The sequence below is a fragment of the Onychomys torridus genome, chromosome 12, assembly GCF_903995425.1.
Source record: "Onychomys torridus chromosome 12, mOncTor1.1, whole genome shotgun sequence".
Lineage (NCBI taxonomy): Eukaryota > Metazoa > Chordata > Mammalia > Rodentia > Cricetidae > Onychomys > Onychomys torridus.
The window spans coordinates 24007995-24028558 of NC_050454.1; the positions used below are offsets into that span (position 1 = coordinate 24007995).

At 45.7% G+C, this 20564-nt stretch overlaps 1 protein-coding gene across 2 annotated transcripts in view; it reads right to left on the bottom strand.

The window, feature by feature from the left end:
- Positions 1-588: 588 nt before the first annotated feature.
- The window catches only part of Sidt1 (SID1 transmembrane family member 1), a 93380-nt gene continuing 73404 nt past the window's right edge, over positions 589-20564 (bottom strand). The window contains exons 15-26 of one of the 2 annotated variants that reach the window (XM_036203722.1): positions 19605-19678; positions 18539-18662; positions 18205-18322; positions 17364-17500; positions 15895-16003; positions 14048-14055; positions 12827-12910; positions 9428-9474; positions 4806-4911; positions 4611-4721; positions 3364-3477; positions 589-2063 (exon numbers count right to left, since the gene is read on the bottom strand). In XM_036203722.1, the coding sequence (XP_036059615.1) occupies positions 2001-2063; positions 3364-3477; positions 4611-4721; positions 4806-4911; positions 9428-9474; positions 12827-12910; positions 14048-14055; positions 15895-16003; positions 17364-17500; positions 18205-18322; positions 18539-18662; positions 19605-19678 (1095 nt within the window). In that variant the 3' untranslated portion in view covers positions 589-2000. Of the gene's footprint in view, positions 2064-3363; positions 3478-4610; positions 4722-4805; positions 4912-9427; positions 9475-12826; positions 12911-14040; positions 14056-15894; positions 16004-17363; positions 17501-18204; positions 18323-18538; positions 18663-19604; positions 19679-20564 lie in introns of both variants that reach the window. The other variant, XM_036203721.1, reaches the window with a different exon arrangement.

The window sequence follows — 20564 nt, forward strand, 5'->3', positions numbered from 1 at the left end:
GGCACAATCACCCTCTCTCCTTCCCTTCCATAGGGCCCTTTCTATTGTCCTGTTTTCATTGGCTTTCTGCCCTGCAAACAAGCTTCCAAAACAGGTAGTGTGTCTTTGCATGTATTCTCTCAGGTCACAGGACTGTTTGGATTCTCTTTTCTCTACACACTTTTCTTATTGGGTCATTTAGGATTTAACATTAGAAGGATTGCTTTGAAAGAACCAGCGATCAGCCATAAGAATCAGATTTGAATTTGCTTTCTTTTGTTTGTTTGTTTGTTTTATCTTGTTTTGTTGAGACAGGGTCTCACTGTGCATCCCCAGCTGGCCTGGAACTCACTTTGTAGACCAGGTTGTCCTTGAACTCACATAAACCCACCTGCCTCTGCGGGTGCTAGGATTAAGGGCGTGAACCACAACGTCTCACTTGTTGGCAACCTCTTTTTAAAAAACAGATGTTTGACTAGGACAATTATCTAATGGATAGTCATCATATGACCCACAGAAGCCAACTTGTTTTGAAGTAATGAAGAGTAACAGAAAAACCATTGCAAACACGAGACCACTTAGGAAAGAAAGAAAAACCGCACAAAATGATTCGTGGAAATTATCTTTGCATTTTTTAAATCAAGAAAAGCTTGCTGTTCAAACTTCCAAGGCACATGTTTGAACAGTATGCAGATATTTGAGAAAAAGAATAATAACTTTTAAAAAGAGAAATGCCTGGTCCATGTCCTTCATAAGTGATCAAGAAAGCCCGGGCGAGGAGAAATTTCAAGTTCACAAGCAAGTAGGCATGTGCGCACACACTTGTACGTCTCTTTTCCGGTGACGCCGTACTCCAGGCAACCAGGAAGCCTGGTCAAAATGGAGCGTCTCTCGGGATTTGCCAGATGATGAGAGAGGGGGAACTGGAGCGCTGAGCTGCTTTACAGCGGACTGGGGAGAGGAAGCGGGAGATGCAGTTCCAGGCGGCTGGGTTATCTATGAGCTCCTCCACCCACGTTGGGGAGGAACACACGTACATCCTGAATTACAGCCTCATAAATGTCAGGTGGGAGGCTCAATTGTGGAGGACCCCGGGGTGATGCCGCTGGGAAGGCTGATTTCCCTGCTAAGGCTGTGTACGCACAGATTGAGCTGTGTGTGCGCGGACCACCCAACGCTGCTGCTTGGTTGAATTTGTTCCAGAATCCAGAGTCCTTAAGATGAGGAGGGCCACCTGCCTGACGCTCAGCCGCTTGGCGCTGTCTGTCACCTCCCTTACTTCTGCTGTGGTGTTTTCTCCCGTTCTCATCCATCCTGGAGCTGTCAGAAGTCTGTGGAGAAAGGAGGGCCCTTCAGAGAAGGCCGCATCAGAGTGCCGGGTCATCAAGACACTAGGACATACATGATTCCTAGACTTTGGGGCCAGCAATGGTGACCCCAGGAGCGTGCATGACAAAGTCCCATCCTGAGCATTTCCAGCAGCGCCAGGAACCTGGGAGGCTGTTCAGTGTTTATTCCTCTTGAGTAGCTTGAGTTACCAGAACGTCTGTCTCAATTGGGTGGAGACTCGGTCCCACTTCTGCACCATATTCTAAGGAATCACATCCTCTGAGGGCCCAGAGAAGTGAGATGGTGTTTTGGGCTTCTAGAACAGCAGGTACCTTACAGGGTTGGCGGCGACCACAGCAAAGGTTCTAGGTGGGAGGTACAAAGAGCTGGTTTCTCCTGCCAATCTCAGTGAGGAGGGGAGGAGCCGAGGCAGCTTGCGTCTAGATTGAGCTCCAAGTTGCAAAGGTTCTGGAGCCTCCTGGTTTTGCCTCTGTGCACAGCAGGGCTTCCCTTCTCCAACTCTTCTCCAGGCTAGCTCACCCCCAAGCTCTCGCCTTCCTGTGTGAATGCAGACACCGTGGACTCCGCTGGGACAAGTGGAGTGTCGGGCAGTGGGCATGCTGCTGCAGTCACCGTATTTTCCAGGAAACAGCACCAAAGTGGATCGGGTCTTCTCCTGCGCTGCTGCAGGCTCAGAAGACAGGGATCTGGTCTCTGTGGACCACATCCAGGTCATCATCCAGAGTCAACAACACCTGTAGAGAGAGGGTTGGCGATGGGAAGGGAATGTAAGTCCTGGTCACACCGAGCACCTGCTTTTCTTCATGACTTCGCAGACTGAAAACAGCATCTCCCCTCCCATATTTTTGGTCTGCAATGCCTTGCTTTTAACTGGGGCTTATCATTATCAAATTATAGCTCCTGTGTCAACTTATTGAAATACCCATGATGAGGGTGCTCATGTGCTATTCTCGATACTAGAGACTCAGCTAGGGATGAAATTGATACCCACCCTTTGCCCTGAAGCTCACATTTGGGAAAGGATCTTAAATAGGAAGAAAGTTCATGAGGTAGAAGACAATGTATTTCCAGACATACGTTTGAGGGTTAAAATTAAACCAGAGCTTGGAGTGTAGAATGGTAAAATATTTAGTAAGGTGGCCTGGGTAGTCATTACTTAGAAGACATGTAAATCAAGACCTATGGGAAGTGAAGTATTGTTGTGTAGAGGATTGCTGTATAAAAATGGACCATTCCTACTTTGCTCTAATTCCCTCCCCACATGAAACACTAGCCCCTCTCTTATCTCAGGTCTCTCTTATCCGAAAAGTCCTCAAGAGTCACAGAGAGTGGTAGAACTTTCCACTCTGGCCACTAGAGGGCAGCCCTGCCCCACTCTTGTGATTGCATGCCTGGCCTCACGAGGCTGGAGGCCATCTACAGTGACCGACCACAGTTATCACCACAACCTGCGCCCAGGCACCAAGACATTTAATTAGGAAAATTTTAAAAAGGACTAAAGAATGCCGAGGATTATTAATGGATTCTGGGAAGGGGCACAAACAAATCATAGGAACCCTAGACCAGGAACATGCTGGCTAGGTAGCTCTTTTGAGTTTCTCGAGGAACCTAATCTTTACAAAATACACAGTGAGGCTGGAGGAAGGGAAGGAAGAGAGCCCATCATGAGAAGGAATAATTCCATGTATGAGAATTTTAGTGAATGTGACGCTAAGTAACCACTGGGGGAATTCTGAGCATTTGAGTCCAAAGACCAGTTCTGTCCCAGGGCAACATGCAACCTAGGGAAAATGGTTTGTCATTCTTCTGTGTGTGCAAACATTGGAAAGTAGAGGAACATGAAAGTTATGATCTCACAGAAGTTACAGTAAAAAGAAAAAGAGAAATAAAGAAAATACGGGGAGATGGTCAGTGCATTGAATTGCAATGAGCAAACGCAGAGAGTATCTGGAGTATAGAGAAGTTGAGGATGAGCAACGGGAAATATGCAAGATTGCAAAGGGAAGAAAGGAGCAGGAAGATCGACTGACTCACCAGGAACGAGAAAAACAGGGCAGTAGCAGAGAGGAAGTGCCAGATGTCATGGTCATCGAAGAAGTCCAGCAGGACACACTCCCGGTTCTTCTCCCGGGATTCAGCTGGGGTTCCCTGGAGGAAAGAGAGGCAGGTGTAGGCAAAAGTCCCATGGTTCAACGGTTTCAGGGTTTGACTTTGAGGAAGCGCTCAGAAAGTCAGCTTCTGAGGATCATGTACAGTTGTTCACAGCAACACTACTTATAGTAGTTCCAGGATGGAGATAGCCCAGGTGTCCACCAGCTGCTGAATGGACTGATAACATGCACTGTGCCCCACAGTGGATAAACTGCTCAGTAATTAGAAGACATGCTCATGCAGGGCCATAACACGGATGACCTAGAAACCATCACACTGCACACCGCGTGGATAAAGCCAGACTCAGAGGCCACTTGATGTGTGTGTGGCTCTATCTCTAAGATAGCAGTTCTCAACCTGTAGGTCGGAGACCCCAACAGGGGACACATATCAAATATCCTGCATATCAGATATTTATATTATGATTTATAACATTAGCAAAATTATAGTTATGAAGTAGCCACAAAATAATTTTATGGTTGTGGATCACCACAACGTGAGGAACTGTATTAAAGGGTGGGAGCATTAGGAAGGTTGAGAACCACTGATCTAGGAAATGCCTAGCCTGGCAATTCCACAGCCACAGAAGGTAGATTAGTGGCTGCCAAGTATTAGCAGGTCAACAAGAACCAAATGGCTGCTCGTGAGTTTTCTTTCTGGGGTCAAACAAGTGTTCTAAGATCAAATGTGCTGATGCTGTGGTAGAGAGATGAGACGTCCTGCTTGTGCTTCAGACACAGTTTCTGAGGTCTCAGCGTTCCTGTCTGCAGGGTGGATGGAGTGTCCCACTCCTGCATTTACTGGTGGCTGACGACTGTGACGAGAAAGATGGCGACAATATACTAACTGAGCATTAAACATCTCTGGGAACAGACCATAATAGAACGAGAGGAGATCGTGTTTGCAGTATCTACGGGGCTTGCAAGGTCATGTGGTGTTACCCTGGCAATGCTGACCACACGTCACTTGCCTGTCATTCAAGGGTGGCTACTAAGCCTTTTCTCTTCTGGGGAAAGCTGTGGATTTAAATAATGGGGGAAAGATAAGAAGCAACAAATGCAGGAGAGGGAGGAAGGTCCACAAGGCACAATGGACCGAGAACTGCTCGGATGAAAGAGTGGGTGTCTTACCTCCCAGCTGCTGAGGTTCTGAAAGAAAAAGTACAGGGCCGCAGCCCACACCACCGCCGTGGCCACGATGCAGAACAGTGGTAACAGAAGGACCTTCTCAGAGCTGCGAAGCTGTGGAGAGATGCAAAGCCACTGAGGCTGGAGTCCCAGCTGCAGGCAGGCCCCCCGTGCTGCCAGTTCCCCACTTGTGCTCACCTTCATGATGATGTAGAATGCCAGGTACAGCAGCAGGTTGCAGATGAAGATGCCCAGCATGTAGGATGCAAAGTCCCTGGGCCGGTAGATCAACCCAAAGAAGGCACTGTGGATATAGGACAGGGTGTTGGCAGCAGAAAACAGGTATAACATGAGTGGATCATTAACTACTGTGGGAGTTCACTACTTAAAAACACACTCTAAGGTACAGTCATGCATTGTGTGATGATGGGGATACCTTCTGAGAAATGCACAGTCGGTGAGTTTGGCATTGTGTGAACATCATAGCATGTCCTTATGCAAGCCAAGATGGCCACCATGTCACTAGGCCATACCGTCTTTCGGAAGCACGGAGTACACGCGGTCCTCGGCTAACCGAAATGTCCTTGGATGGTGAGTGACAATACACAACTTAATGAGTGATATAAATACCTTTTAATTTATTACACCTTTGCCAGAACATTCATTTCTAGTGACCTCACCACGGTCTTGTGAGTGAGTGCACCGTGAACAGTTATCTTTCCTTTCTGGGGGGAATGGTTTTCCCAGACTCCTTCAGTTTTTCATGATTATAAACAGTGCTGTCATGAGGGAGTAAATGCTTCAGACACACTGTATTTGTTTTCATTTATTATTAGTTCATCAGATTGCTGGACGAAGGATTGCATCAGTAATTAGCTTGACAAGCATTACCAAGTTAATGCCAGCGCTCCATATTTAATTTGACACTGAAATTTACTTTGACTGAGGGGTAACTTCAAGTTTGTTTAAAATTTCTATTCAGTATAACAAAATCTTAGTAACAACCCCCCCCCCCCCCACCATACAGGGTTTCTCTGTGTATCCCTGGCTGTCCTGGAACTTGCTCTGTAGACCATGCTGGCCTCTGCTTCCCAGGTGCTGGGATTAAAGGCTTGTGCTACACACAGCTGCAACTCTTCTTCATCTACTTATTTGAATTAAAATATATATATATACTTTAAAAACCTACAGTGTGATGGGTGGTGCAGACCTGTAATCTCAGCACTTTGGAACCTCAGTCAGGAGGATTGGCATAAGCTTGAGGCTATCCTGGACTACAAAGTGAGGACTAAACAAGCCAGGACTAGATAGCAAGGCCCTGTCTCAAATAAACAAACAAACACACACACACACACACACAAAACCACACACACACAGTATGACACACAACAAAACAACTACATCATGACTCCAGGAAACAAAAAGTAAAAATTGACAAGTGGGATTTTATCAAACTGAAAAGCTTCTGCACAGCAAACAGTTCACAGAGGAAAGAGACAAGCATTTGAAAACAAGAAAATAGTTAGCAACAATCCTGGATTGATTCATTTTGGGTTAATATCTGGCCCATCTAGTTTTGTTTTATTTTGTTGTCAACATAAGATAGGGTCGTCTAGGAAGAAGAACCTCAATTGAGAAAATGCCCCCCTCAGGCTAGCCCTTTTCTTGATCAGGCATTGGTGGGGAGGGCCCAGTCCACTGCATGTGGTGTCAGCCCCAGGCAGATGGTCCTGGGTGAAGAAGAAAGCAGACTGAGTATGCCAGTAAGCAGTGCTCCTCCACGGGGCTGCCTCAGTTCCTGCCTTCAGTTCCTGTTGTGACTTCCCTTCATGATGGACTACATCTGTCAGCCGAAATAAACCTTCCCCTGATTTTTGTCAAGGTATTGATCACATCAACAGAAAATCAAACTAAACAATATCCAAAAGACAAAGAATTCAAAACACCAGTAACACAAAACCCAAGTAACACAACTTTAAAATGGGCAGATGAGGGACAGGGTGTTGGGGGGCTAGTGACTCAGAGAATGAAGTGCTCTTGTAACAAGCTTGGGGACCTGAGTTCTGATCCCAGGCATGGCAGAACACTCCACTAACCCCAGAACAGAGACAGGTGGATCCCGGCACCTCATTGGTCAGGCTGTCTAGTCGAAATACTGAAAAATATGTGGAGAGCAACAGAGAAAGACACCCAACGCCTCTGACCTCTACAAGGAGCTCCCTAGTGTATGCACCCACACCCACACCCATACCCACACCACACACACACACACACACACACACACACACACACACACACACACACACACACTCCAGACAATCTGACTAGATTCTTTTCAAAAGAATGTGTGCACATGGCCATAAATATATGACAGAGTCATTGAGATCATCATATACCAAGGAAATGGAAATCAAACCTGAATGAAGAATAGTGATGACTAGAAGTTGGGAAGTGGAGGGTGGATAAAAGGAAGGTGTAGTTGATTGGTGTATGCTGAATACATGTTTTGAAATGTCACGCTAAATTACATTTGTGTGTGTGTGTTTGTGTGTGTGTGTGTGTGTGTGTGTGTGTGTGTGTGTGTAGTTGATTGGTATATGCTGAATACATGTTTTGAAATGTCACGCTAAACTACATTTGTGTGTGTGTATAAAATCATCACATGTTAACAAAAACTTAAATGTGATAAAATCTATATTGGCATGGTTTTTTGTCAGGATTTTTCTTATCTCCATTCTGTTTGCTTTCACTGTACTGGGGGATTAAATCATATGTATTTTATTCTGAGAAAGGATCTTGATTAGATGCTCAGGTTGGCCTTGGCCTTGAACTTGGGATCCTCCTGCCTTCTGTCCCAAGGAGCTGAGTTCTAATGTGAACCAACACATCTGCTTCTGTCCTCTTCATTCTGACTCACTGGCTTATATTTCTAATTTTGGACCAGTGCTTGCCTCACTCTGTTTTGTTTTTGTTTTTGTTTTTTTTAATATTAGATTTCCTTATTAGGCTAGCCATGCCAACTCATGGGGCAGCCACACATGGTTATTGAAATTTAAATTAATTAAAACTAAATAAAAATTGAAATTCAGTTCCTCAGATACAGGGGCTGCATTTCAGCATCACACTATCCACATGTTAATAGTTCCTGTTAGGACTGTGCAGCACTGAGCATTTACATAATTCCAGAAAGTTCTATTGGATAATGTTGGAATAGTTACTGTATTCTCGGCCCTCCTTCCTCGTGTTAACCTTGCTTTTCAGAGACTGTTGATGCTCTACATTCTGTAATAACAGTCCATTATCTCAATTCTAGCTCTGATTTAAAATTCATACATTAGCTGGAGAACAGTAATCTGTCTTTCAACCCAGACCCGACATCTCTCTCCCCTCAGTTACATTTTCTTCCATGTGTACTAATAAGACGATTAAATTTTCAGAAGAAAGATTCTGCACATCTCTCAAATTTTATTCCTAAGTATTTCAAGAGCAAAGCTGTTATTAATGGCCTTGAATTTTAAAGTCCAGCTGACTGTGCTGTAGATTGTGCATGAAATGCCATCCTTCAGAATTCTGAAATCCTTAGTTCACTAAAAACTCCTGGGTGGCCTTTCCTGGGATTCATCAATTAGTAATTGATATGTGTGCTGCTCTGCTCTTGCTGTCTGGGCTTCCTGGGCTCGCTCGCTTGCTCGCTCTCTCTCTCTCTCTCTCTCTCTCTCTCTCTCACACACACACACACACACACACACACACACACACACACACACCCCACAAACTGAGGAAGAAGTATTTTATATAAATGAATGTCTCCTCAATAGATATTATGCAAAGTTCTACAAGATAACTTTAAATTATGTGGCCTTTTGCACTCATGGGAAGAATCCTTTTTCTTTCTTTCCTTTCTTTCTCTCAGTCATTGATCCATCTGTCCATCCACCCATCCATCCAGTTTGTCTATATAGATATTTGTCTTGTTGGGAGAATTCTAGCAAAGCATCAATTTTTTTTTTTTTTTCCCAAAGGGATCACAGGTAATTCTTTTTTTTTGAGCTGAGGACCAAACCCAGGGCCTTATGCTTGCTAGGCAAGCGCTCTACCACTGAGCTAAATCCCAACTCCCCCCCCCCCTTTTTAAGATTTATTTATTTTTATTATGTATACAGTGTTCTGCATACATGCATGCTTGCAGGCCAGAAGAGGGCACCAGAACTCATTACGGATGGCTGTGAGCCACCATGTGGTTGCTGGGAATTGAACTCAGGACCTCTGGAAGAAGAGTCAGTGCTCTTAACCACTGAGCCATCTCTCCAGCCCCAGCATCAATGTTTTTTTTTGGAAGAAGCCTCCACCAGTAAACAAGAGCTTCCTAGTGCACTTATTTAATTAAAATATTTATTTTTATGTGTCTATTTGTATATATGAGCATATTACAGTATGTGCGTGTGTATAATTGATGGAGTTGGTTCTCGACTTCCACCCTCGTGGGTTCTGGGGATTGAACTCAGGTTCTCAGGCTTGACAGCATGTGCTTTTACCAACTAATCCATCTCTCCAGATGCCTAGTGTTTTGTTGTTGTGGTTGTTTTGGTTTTCTGTTTACTTTTTGTTGTTTTGGGTTTTTTGTTTGTTTTTTTTTTTTTTTTTTTTTTTTTGCAGGTGTTAAGGAACACCTAACACTTTCTATCAAGTCTCTGGAACAAGCAGTTTTACAGTCTCCTTAATTTCAGAGTTCCTTGTAAAAATGACAGTCAAAGAACTCTAAACTGAATGTTACAGACATTAATAATGATAAGGACATTATTGCCCATAATTCCACTTACAAGGACCAGTTAACCAGATTTCCCACAATAAGCAACACCATCCTGTCCTGGAAAAGAGAAAAGTGAGAGTTAGAATAGACTCCGTGATGCTAGCAACTCACTGGGGTGAAAGCGTCACCCGTGGAAAAACAATAACCTTGTGCAAAGTCTATTCTGGGGTTTACCTTAATCCTCAGCCAGGCTGGACAGCGAGACCCGACTACAAAGGGTTGTAGCACAGCTCCGTGTAAGAAAGTGTGGTCAGCAGAGCAGGGGGTGGCTGCCCCTGCAGAGGTTAGGAGAGCTGAGCAGCTGGCTCCACCTCTCAGCAGGAGGCTGGTGACCTACTCATTACCCAGTCGTGAGGATTCTACTGTTTATGTGCCCATGGCCTGGACTGCACAGTCAGAACTAAATGTAGGAGTCAGTTTTCACTCCTAAGCCACAATCTTAACCCTGATGTTAAGGAATGGGGGCTGGGAGATACAGGGGAACTGTCCACATGATTAAGGTTACTCAAGTGAAATTCATTCTCCATCCCTTTCTGTCCCTTTGCTGCTACTTAAAACTCCTAGGTGTATTTAATTATACTTGCATATACATGGCCACTTATCTCCCAGTTTCCCACTTCTCTGCTTCCTTACGTGCTCCATCTAATATAAAAGAAATGTCTTTTCTTTTTTCTTTTTTTAAGTTCTTTAATCTTTAATACTTGGGAGGGAGAAGCAAGTGAATCTCTGAGTTCGAGTCCAGCCTTGTCCACATAGCAAGTACCAGGCCAGCTTGGGCTACATAGGGAGACACTGTCTAAAAACAAAACAAAACAAAAGTTTATTTTCTTGCTGGAATAGTGAAAATCTAAAACACTGGTTGCCAATGCTGGTGAGGACGTGGAGTCGCCCGAATAGTCTGTTCCTGGAACAAATGTGCATCCGGAGTACAAGCGGGCTCTGCCTGATTGGGGCAGTTTGGTGTTTTGTTTTGTTTTTCACACAAAACTGAATACCTGTTTACCATGTCACCTACCAATTTCTCTCCATGGTATGCACCCAAATGGGTTGAATACGTAGGTTCAAGCGACCCCAGCCCCATGATTGCTCTATCAGTGTTATTTGGAAGAACCCAAACCTGGAGGCAACAAGCCAGCCAGCCTTCTGTAGGTTCACAGATAAATGCGGGGTAGTACTATTAGACCAAGGAGGAGTATTCAGAACTAAAAAAGAAAAGAGCTGTCATGCCATGGAAACAACAAAGAGAAAATGTAGATGCATGCTACTAAGTGAAAGAGGTAAGCCTAAGAGAAGGTGTCACATGACTCGAGTCCAGTCACATGACACGTTGAGAAAGGCAAAACAAGAAGGCAGCCTTCCGGAAGCAGATCAGAGGTTGGCAGTGGCCAAAGGAAGGAGAGGCGAACAGGCAGAGCCCAAAGGAGTGTTAGGCAAGCCAGACTGTTCTGAGCGATGCTCCGTATGCTCCGAAGCCTGTCATGCTATGTTTGTCAAAACCCACACAGGGGACAAGGCAAGAGACAGCCGTGTGTGCCCCACAGACTGGGGGTGGTGCTGATGCTGCCTCATGTGGGAATACTCACAGTGGAGACAGCTATGCATGTGTAGGAGCCCTGAGTGGGTAGAGAATCTTGAACCTCCTGCTCAGTTTGGCTGTGAAGCAAAAATTGTTCTACGCTTCGGACATTAATTGCCCCACCCAGCTCTTAGCCCAGGCACACACAGCTCCCAAAATACTTGTAGGTTCTAATGAGCTTTATAGGTCTCACCTAGAGAAAATTCCTGCTTCAAGTCTCTCTGTTTTTCTTGATGTAGCAATCCTTCTGGCTATTGGATTATTAATTGGGCTCTTACTGAATTCTTGTGTTCTGGGGCAGAAGGCAGCATCAGATCTGAGCACAGAACCATGCAAAGGCCAAAGCTCAGAGGATGTAAGTGGACTTCCCATTGGATACTTCCCAAGGTCAATGGCCAGGAAACTAAGGCAGAGCTTCCAGCCCTGGACTCTTAGGCTTAGTATAGAAATGGATAATATGGCCGGGCAGTGGTGTCACACGCCTTCAACCCCAGCACTCAGGAGGCAGAGGCAGGCGGATCTCTGTGAGTTCGAGGCCAGCTTGGTCTACAGAGTGAGATCTAGGACAGGCTCCAAAACTACACGGAGAAAGCCTGTCTCAAAAAACAAAACAAAACAAAAAGCAGACTGAGCAAGTCATAAGGAGCAAGGCACTAAGCAGCACCCCTCCACAGTGTCTGTTTTAGTTCTTCCCTTGAGGTCCTGCCTTGACTTCATTCAGTGACTGACTGAGATCAGGAGTGTAAGCCAAAGTAACCTTTTCCTCCACACGTTGCTTGTCTAAGAGTTCTACCACAGCAACAGTAAGCAACTGACACACTCATGGAGGTAACCAGAAGGAAACCTCCGTTCAGAGCTGTACCAGTTCGGACCTGCTGTCCTGGTCAAAGTGTTAATAGTGTGGAACTTCATTTTCACGAGGGAGGGCACCTCTTTGGATTATTTATAAAGGCGTTCTGCCCTGATTCTCCCCACAGTAATGATCACTATTTAAAAGTTTGGTGTATTCCGGTTGACATGCCAACATGGGCGGGGTAAATTCCACATGGTCCCACCCCAAGATGAAGAGCTACAGGTGGTCAATGGCTACCAGGAGAAGGAGAATCAGTTTCCTCCAGGAAGAAGCTCCCTCACAGGTTTCCCAATACCAAATGATCAGCCCTGGACACATGTACAAACAGGCAACACTAACTAGGTTCAGTAGGTTGCATATACATGTGTGTGTATATAGATCTATACATATATATGAAACAATAATAATAGAAGAGGAAGAGTCAGTAGTCATGGAGATAGAGTGCTCATATGTGAAGTTCTCAAAAAGCAAAATAAAACTAAAACATATATACCATTTTAAAAGTTTGTGGTTTTTCAGGCAGTGGTGGCACACGCCTGTAATCCCAGTGCTTGGGAGGCAGAGGCAGGCGAATGTCTGAGTTCCAGGCCAGCCTGGTCTACAGAGTGAGTTCCAGGACAGGTTCTAAAGCTACACAGAGAAACCCTGTGTTGAAAAACAAAATAAAACAAGACAGTTTCGAGTTGTGTGTGTGTGTGTGTGTGTGTGTGTGTGTGTGTGTGTGTGTGTGTGTTTATATATTTCCTTTATCTTCCTTAAAGATTAGCAAATATTTTATCTATAAAAGCAGGACCATTGTAGCTTGCCTTTTTAAAAGAACAAACAACACGATTCTTTCCCCACTGACTGGACTGCAGCCATCTCAGGCCATCTGGTTCATTGGATTTCTGGAGGTTTGAGTCACTGCCCCCCAACCTGGCTCTCCCACTGCTCCTCCACGTTCTGGGGGAGGGCCAAGGAACACAGGAGCATGCACGTACCATATACAGAGGTCGGCTGCACTGCTGGATACAGTCTGTGTAGAACACCATAGCAGCCCTCCGGAAGATTCCCAGATCTGTGTCGACACAATCACATGAAAACACTCAGAAAAATGCTTTGCACCTGATAAGCGAGCAATATGATCTAGAACAGCGGTTTTCAACCCATGGGTCCCGACCACTTTGGGGGTCCAATGCCCTTTCAAAGGGGTTGCCTAAGACCATCGGAAACCACAGATGTTTATATTAAGATTTGTGACAGAAGTAAAATTACAGTTATGAAGTAGCAATGAAAATAATTTTATGGTTGGAGGTCACCACAACCTGAGGAACTGTATTCAAGGGTCACAGCATTAGGAAGGTTGAGAACCACCGCTCTAGAAAAAACGATGCTGTCTTGGAGGGAGTGCCATGCACATGGATCATATAGCAGAAAGGCTGCCAAGGGACATGAATGGCAGGCAGCTGCCACCCTTTGGCTTCCTTCCACTAGGCTTCCATTGTATAAAGGTCACTCTGGTGAGGTTTCCTATCAGCAGAGATGTAATGAGACCCTCCAACCTACTTTAAAAGATTTGCTCTCCATAGTGGGGGTTGGGGATCTTGTAAAGTTTCCAATCTACACTTCTCAGTGCAGTTATGAGTTACTCAGTTCTGAACCAAGAGGTCCTGGGCTGTACGAAAGATGTTTAGAAAGTGTAGTTGTATGGAAACAATATTCAAATTTATTAAGGAAGGTAAGTTAAGATGGGACCAGAAAGACAAAGGGTTGAAAACGTAGTCCTGCATGAGGCACATTTGGAGTGGAATGGCATCGGTGTGAGAGTTCTGGCTGCTACATTCAGAGTCAAGGTCAAAGGAAGGCTCTCTCCCTGTGAGCTACTCACGTCTTCACATCAAAAGCATGACTGAGTGTACCCAGAGCCAGCACTGCTGAGAGTGGACCCCCCACTCTGATGGGTCTCTCCTCCCCTTCCAGGCTAGGCTGGGGGTGAACTTAACAAGGAGGACGGAGCCTGACGCTGTGATAGCCCAGAAGGGATGCACCCCAGCATGGTTGGCAATGCAGACTGGCTTCTGAGCCTTTCTCTGGATGCTCCTCCCATGCACTGCCTGACCTGGACGGGGAAGGCAGGGGGGCAGAGCTGGCAGACAGCCAGGCAAGTCCAGAACCAGTTTAGATTCCCTACAAAGGGCGGCAGGGCATTCATTACCTGTGTCAGACACATCTGAATCAGTGGGAAGCAGAGAAGAAATAAGAGAGAGAAAGGATCTGTAAGAAGGAAGTCAAACAGGTAAACCACCTCTCACTTGATTTTCTTTTTCTTAAAACGATGGCTTTACTTGGTATTTGTAAAAGTGGTGTCTGCTCCCCTCATGCAGGACATCACTTTTACAACTCTGCCTGTCTCAGACACTCAGAGAGCCCCTCCCCAAGAATAAACAGAGGAGAACTTTCTCTCCCTTCTCCTTCCATTCACCCCTTGCTGTCGGGAACCCATTTTCTCTTGTGAACAATCCACGGGATCTAACTCCTAGGGTCTGGGACAAAGGACACAGGGGTGATCTGGGCGATGGCTCTGTGGTTTCTGTCCACCTACAACACGCTCTGCATTACTGTCTTTTCTGTGTGCTCTCCCGAGAACTGCAGGGAAAGGAATGTGTAGTTAGAAAGCAAAGGCGTTGAGGAAATGTATGGAGAGGTTAGAGACGGCTGAAGCACCATCTAAGAATGCAACCTCCTGCCTGTGGACTGACCCCAACACAATCATTGGCACATGGAAACAGCTGTGAGGTCACAGACCCTCCAGTCAGGGCGCAGGTCACCTCTCCCTACAGCCTGTCAAGACAGAGTGGCCTTGCAGTCTCCAACCTCCTTGCCTTGCCCGCAACACCCAGGTCCAGTTTATAACTTTACTTTGATCTAGTGCCTTCCTGGCTTGTAACTCCTGACACAGAGGCTAGGTTACATGGCATGGTCTCCACTCCTTGCCCCCAAACCTGTAAGAGCAAGAAATTCCCTTTGTTCTCTGGAACTGAAGGCTGTCACCCTTCAGGACCCTGTCTTTTTTTCTCTCCCTCCCTCCCTCCTTCCCTCCCTCCCTCCCCCTCCCTCTATTTCTTTTCTTTGCTAGGGAATCAAATTCAGACTCTTGTACATTCTAAGGACATGCTTTACCACTGAGCTTTACTATTAGCTCACCCCTCTCCTCCCTCCCTCCCTCTCTCCGTCCCTCCTCCATTCCTCCACCCCTCAGTCCTCTCTTCTTTTTATTTTTAGTATCCTTTAGTCTGCTTTATAGCTTGAAATTTTCACAAGTTTTGTTTGTGGATTCTTCCTTGCATTCTTTCCCTGGGCTCTGCCAATATTAGTGGCGGGTCTATGTTTACACATGATGATTTATCTTGAAATACACAAATGAGATTTTGAATAGGACTTCCTATATGCTAAAATCACTTTAAAAAGTACTCTAACACATCTCGAACCTCCTCCAGTGTATGATGACCATCAGGAAATGATAAACTAATTTCCATGCAGCACTCAGTCCACACTGTTGGAAGCAGTGCAGGAGGAAAGCTGGTCTCAAAAGTCTCAGTCCTCCTATCTGGAAGTAGGGTATGATTCACTCTGGACAACCATTTAGCATTCGAGAAATGCTCCCTTTGAATGCTGCAGGTGGGCAAAGGTTCCTCTATGCAGGGTTCATGGTGTTGGGCTCATGGTGTGTCGAGCACACTGCTCTGCTAATGGCTTCCCTTTCATATTTTTGAGACAGTGTCTCTCTATGTAGTCCTGGCTATCCTGGAACTTGTTACTTGACCTAGCACCCTTTGAAATTCTGGTAGTTTGTAAAGTGTTTGCAACCCGCAGGTGGAGGTGTGCCTCAGCTCTGCAGCATGAGAAGCTACATCTATCTCTCAGCTGAAAACAGAAATAGTGATTACGGCTTATTGAGATCCTATAAGGAGGGAGACATTCTTACAGACGACCAACCTAGCAGGGAGTTCCGAGCCCATGCTCATGATGATTAGTAGCTCCGTCATGGAGGGTGCCCATGTTTACTCACCTATCTTGAAACGGCCCATGTAGTAGATCTGGGTGCTGAGGGCCAGAGAAGCAAGAATATGGATTGCAGAGAAGATGACCCAGAACCACACATCATTTTTCCCAAACACCTAGGGATAAAGATGGGAGTGAGTGTGATCCAGGCTTTCCCCAGAGAACTCTGTAAATCACTATCTCTTGCTGAGGTTTGTAGTAGCAACAAACAAACAAACAAACAAAAACTAGCTCTTTCTAAAGGACACGTTGTCAAATCACCTTCTGAATATTTATACTTATGCCCACAGAGGAGCACTGTTCTCAGCTGTGGCCGGAAAAACTTCTGTTTTTTGTTTGTTTGTTTTGTTTTTCTTCTGCAGTGGGCTGCAGCTAATGCAGAGACTCATAACTTGTCAAAACACTGAGACCTGTGGGCATTCAGCCTAAATGGGACATTCTGTCAACCGGTCATAAGCCTTGTGGAACAATGTGGAAGTCGGGGGCTGGGAGGCAAGAATTCAGGACAAAGGATGGTGACAAACGTCTTCTGGACATGTCATGAACTCACTGAAGCTGTGGCTGCCTGTACGAGACCGGGCCAATCAACATTCCGGGGAGCCAGGGAAGGGATTCATGAGGCCCCACCCCCTCGCCTAGGAGTTATTGGCAGTTGCTAGCTGCTGGAGAATGGAGAGTCATTTTGGGGATGTGGTGTGTGGCTATGGGTAGAGTGTTCATGCTCAGGTGGATGGCCTCACACACATTCTCATGCACACAGCACTGATTATACTCATTGGGTTATTAAAAGCATAAATATGAAGAAGACATGAAGGTTTGGAGGGGAATGTGCTGGAGGTTAGGGGTGGCTTGAGGGGGTGGGAGGAGGGAATTGGGGGTAGATGTATTTGAGATGCATTATATACAGGTCCAAGAATAAATAGAAATGTTTTACAAAGCCACCTAGCCCTAAATGCATTTGGTTTTCTGACCTCAAAACTCACAGGAATTTTTCTGTACAGTGGACTAAAATAAAATAAAATAAAATAAAATAAAATAAAATAAAATAAAAATGGCTATCTAGCCAAATGAAAACAGGAAGAGATGGGATGGTAATGGAGCAACCGTGGAGGGCAGCTGCTCTAGAGCTGGGGAGCATGCTCTCCAAAGGACTGACGGCAGCCAGCAACTGCTGCCCATGCACACTTAGGAATGGTTTCTCTCTCTGGCTGGCTTCTCCAGTCAGCTTAGCTGCATCTCTTCCAGTTTTGACATGACTCGGGCTCCAGTTTAACCTAAGAACCACCCTCAGCTAGCTTTCCAGATGACTATTACATGTTTAGAAACCATCAGCTAGTACCCTAGCCAGAGTGCCATGAACAGACCCAGATCCATGGACCCAAAGCCCAACAATGAGATACAAACAAGCAACCCCCCTCCCCCTCAAAGGGGACACTTTTCCAGAGGCAGACTGAAGGCCAGTGGAAAGGGACCCACCACTCCGAGGACGGTAAGCGTGATGACCACAGCAAAGGAGGCGTAGGCAGAGTAGGCGCTGGCGTTGATGTCTGGGTGGCGGGTCTGGTAAAGCTTCAACATGCAGAGCCCCGCGATCATGTACATGAAGGAAGTGTCTGAGGACCCAAGTCAAGAAGTTCAGTGGGTGACTGGCAATAACACTCCAGGCTTCACCTTCAGCTCCTGACTGCCCTGCCCTGGCTTCAGTGAGTGGAATAGCTGCTGATGTGTAGAGAGAGGTCTCTAACCTAACAGTCCCTACCGGCCACCTTGAACCTGTTCTGAACCTGGAGAAGGTGACTTGAAACCAGGATCGGCTATGGACATGTTTTCACCATCATTAGAGAAGTGACCCTTGGGAGCAAACCAACACACAGGCTAGGGACATCCAAAGAGACACTCGGGGAAGATAGGGTCAGAGCCCTCAGGTAAGCCAGCCACAAAGTCCTTTCCTCCCTCTGCCTTCCAGACGTGAGCAGTCAGTGTGGTGGCCTTATCATTTAGTTAACTCTAAATGGAGTTTTCCATTACCTTCACCCCAGAGCAGGCTAACTACTCAACTAGGTAAGCAACGTGGAGAATAGTCTAAAGGGTAGTGACGCTTAGGTTGGCCCCTGACACTGTGTCTCATCATGGTATCAGCATTCAGTATAGAGTGTTTTCTAGACTAAATGGTGGTCAGAGAGAGAGAGAAAAAAATATAACATACAGAAATCTTGCCCAGTGACAAGGTACACTCAGATTATTTCTGCTCACCCCAAATGCCTTTGGAAGGGCTCCTGTCACCCAAATCTAGGTCACTGAATTACGTTCTAATTACCGAACTGGAAGTTGGAGTAATTAGGGCAGACATGGTAACAAGCACTGAGCACGCCTTCCATCATCAACGCAATGCCCATAGCATAGAAGAGACCAAAGTGTTTGGGAATGCCATACTCCTGAAAAAAGAAAAAAAGAGAGAGAAAGGCTTGCTAATGGAAAGACACTATTCGGAGACCTGCTCAGAATCCGGAATCCCCAGTGGTGGCCTCAAGTGGGTCTACATACAGTTTATCAGCACAGCATCAAGCCAGCCATCCCTCCCCTTTGCAGGGCTACTTGAAATCACGGTCCTTCCCAGTTCATGCCTTTGCTCTGTTCCACTTCCTCCTCACCATAGCAAAGATGTCTTTAGCTTCCAGGGCTCTTCGATGGAGAAGGTCCCGGCGCAACACTATCAGCAGAAAGAGGAAGCCGAGGAGCACATGGCCCAGGTTACTGAGAATGTTATTGAAGGCACTATAGAAATGAGTGAGAAATGGCAAGTGTGAAAGCCATCCCGGGGACTCAAAGCATGGATGCAAAAAAACGAGCTGGGGAACGCAGCGTTTGGTGCCTCTCACTATTAACCTTTCTCTGGGCCTTCAGGGCTGAACAATCCCCAGACATCTCCCTTAATCTAGCTCCTTGATTTGAAGATGCTCACTTGACTCAACAGAGTTATTTCTTCTCAGGATGCCTGCTCACCACCCCTAACACCCACTTGACCATCACTTGTCCTTACGGCCCTGGCAAGGTATGAGTCGTGAGAAAGGGCTGGTCCAGAGATGGACAAGCATTTAAGCTCCACCCGTGACTCTCATCAGCAGACCCACAGTGTGTCAATATTCCACAGCTCTCCAACTGTGGATTTCAGGGAAAGCACAGACACATCACAGACAGTGGCTTTATTTCAGGAGATCACAGCTGGTTCTGCTCTGTAGAGGGAAGCTGGGTTCCTACCTCTCAGGAAGACATTTTTTTCCCCAAGTTCTGGGGGCTTTAGAACAGCCAGGTTTGTGGACGGATTCTGACATCACTAAGAACTAAGGGAACCAAATTCAGCAAGTCCTTGTCTGTCTAAGCTTCAGCATCTTCATCTAAAATGGTGGTACTAAGACTGCCTACCTCATGAGGTCATTTAACAGACTGAATGAGAGCTGGCCACCAACTTGTGTTCACAGGCATGTGCCGCCCATAGCTAGTGATCGGACTTTTAAAAACCTCACGGCCTCAGCAGGCCACTCTTAGGAATATTGCCCGGGAGAGAAGCATACCTGCTCTCTACCTCTGGCTTTAATTCCTCTTTGCCCTGACTAGGGTAGTTTCCCGCAGTTGTCTTTCATGTTTTCAAAACCATAAATCAAATTTAAACAGAAAGAATCTCGAATGCTTCACGAGGAACCAGAGGGCTGGGTTTACCTCAGGACGCCCAAGGGGTGAGCACAGAGGAAGTTGTAGTAACAGATGTCCTGGTTGCCGGTGACATTTACCACCTATAAAATCAAGTGGGAGAAGAGGGAATGTGGCTTTTCTCCAACCTCTGAGTCCGCCCAAAGTCACAAAGAACAGAAAGGGCTCTGAGGGAATGGAGATGTCCCATCCTCTGAGGGCTCCACTGCAGCCAGTGGGGGAGTATCTGGTTTTCCTTATCTATCTATGCCCTTTTCCATCAAGAACCTACCTAAACCTGCAAGCTGCAGGTTCTGACTGGGTCCCATGTAAGTAGAGAATGTTTAGATTAGAAACAGTGGTGTGCAAACCTCATAGAGACTTTCTCTTCATTATGTAAGGAGTATGGATGGACTGAATATTTCACATCACTATCTTGGCTATACAGAGAAATCCTAGAGGATTTAAACAATGCTTATGCATGGTTCTGCATCCTGAGTCCCTGATCTACTTGGTGTGGGGTTCTACCTTGGACCCCACAATTCTTAAAAGTGCCCCATGTGATTTTAATGCATAGCGAAAATTGAGGGACAGTGCACAAAATGTCCTTGGCTGCATATCATTCTAAATGGGCCTTCTCACGTCTCATAATTCCTAGAATAATTTATACTTAGAAATATGGGTCCCAATTAAATTCTGACTCTAGTGACTTGGATCCAGGGTTTTTGTGAAGGAACAGTGGACATTATCAAGCTATTTCAGTGTGAATTTTTCATCTGATTTTAAATTTTTTGTTGTTGGTTTAATATTTTGTTAGTTCCATGAAACTGCTTTTAAACTGTTTGGAAAAGATTTATTTTATGTGTATGAATGCTTTGCTTGTGTGTATGTCTGGTATCACCTGTGTGCCTGACGTCCATGGAGGTCAGACGATTGCCCTGGAACTGGAATTGCAGATGGTTGTGAGAGGCCATGTGGGCACTGGGAACC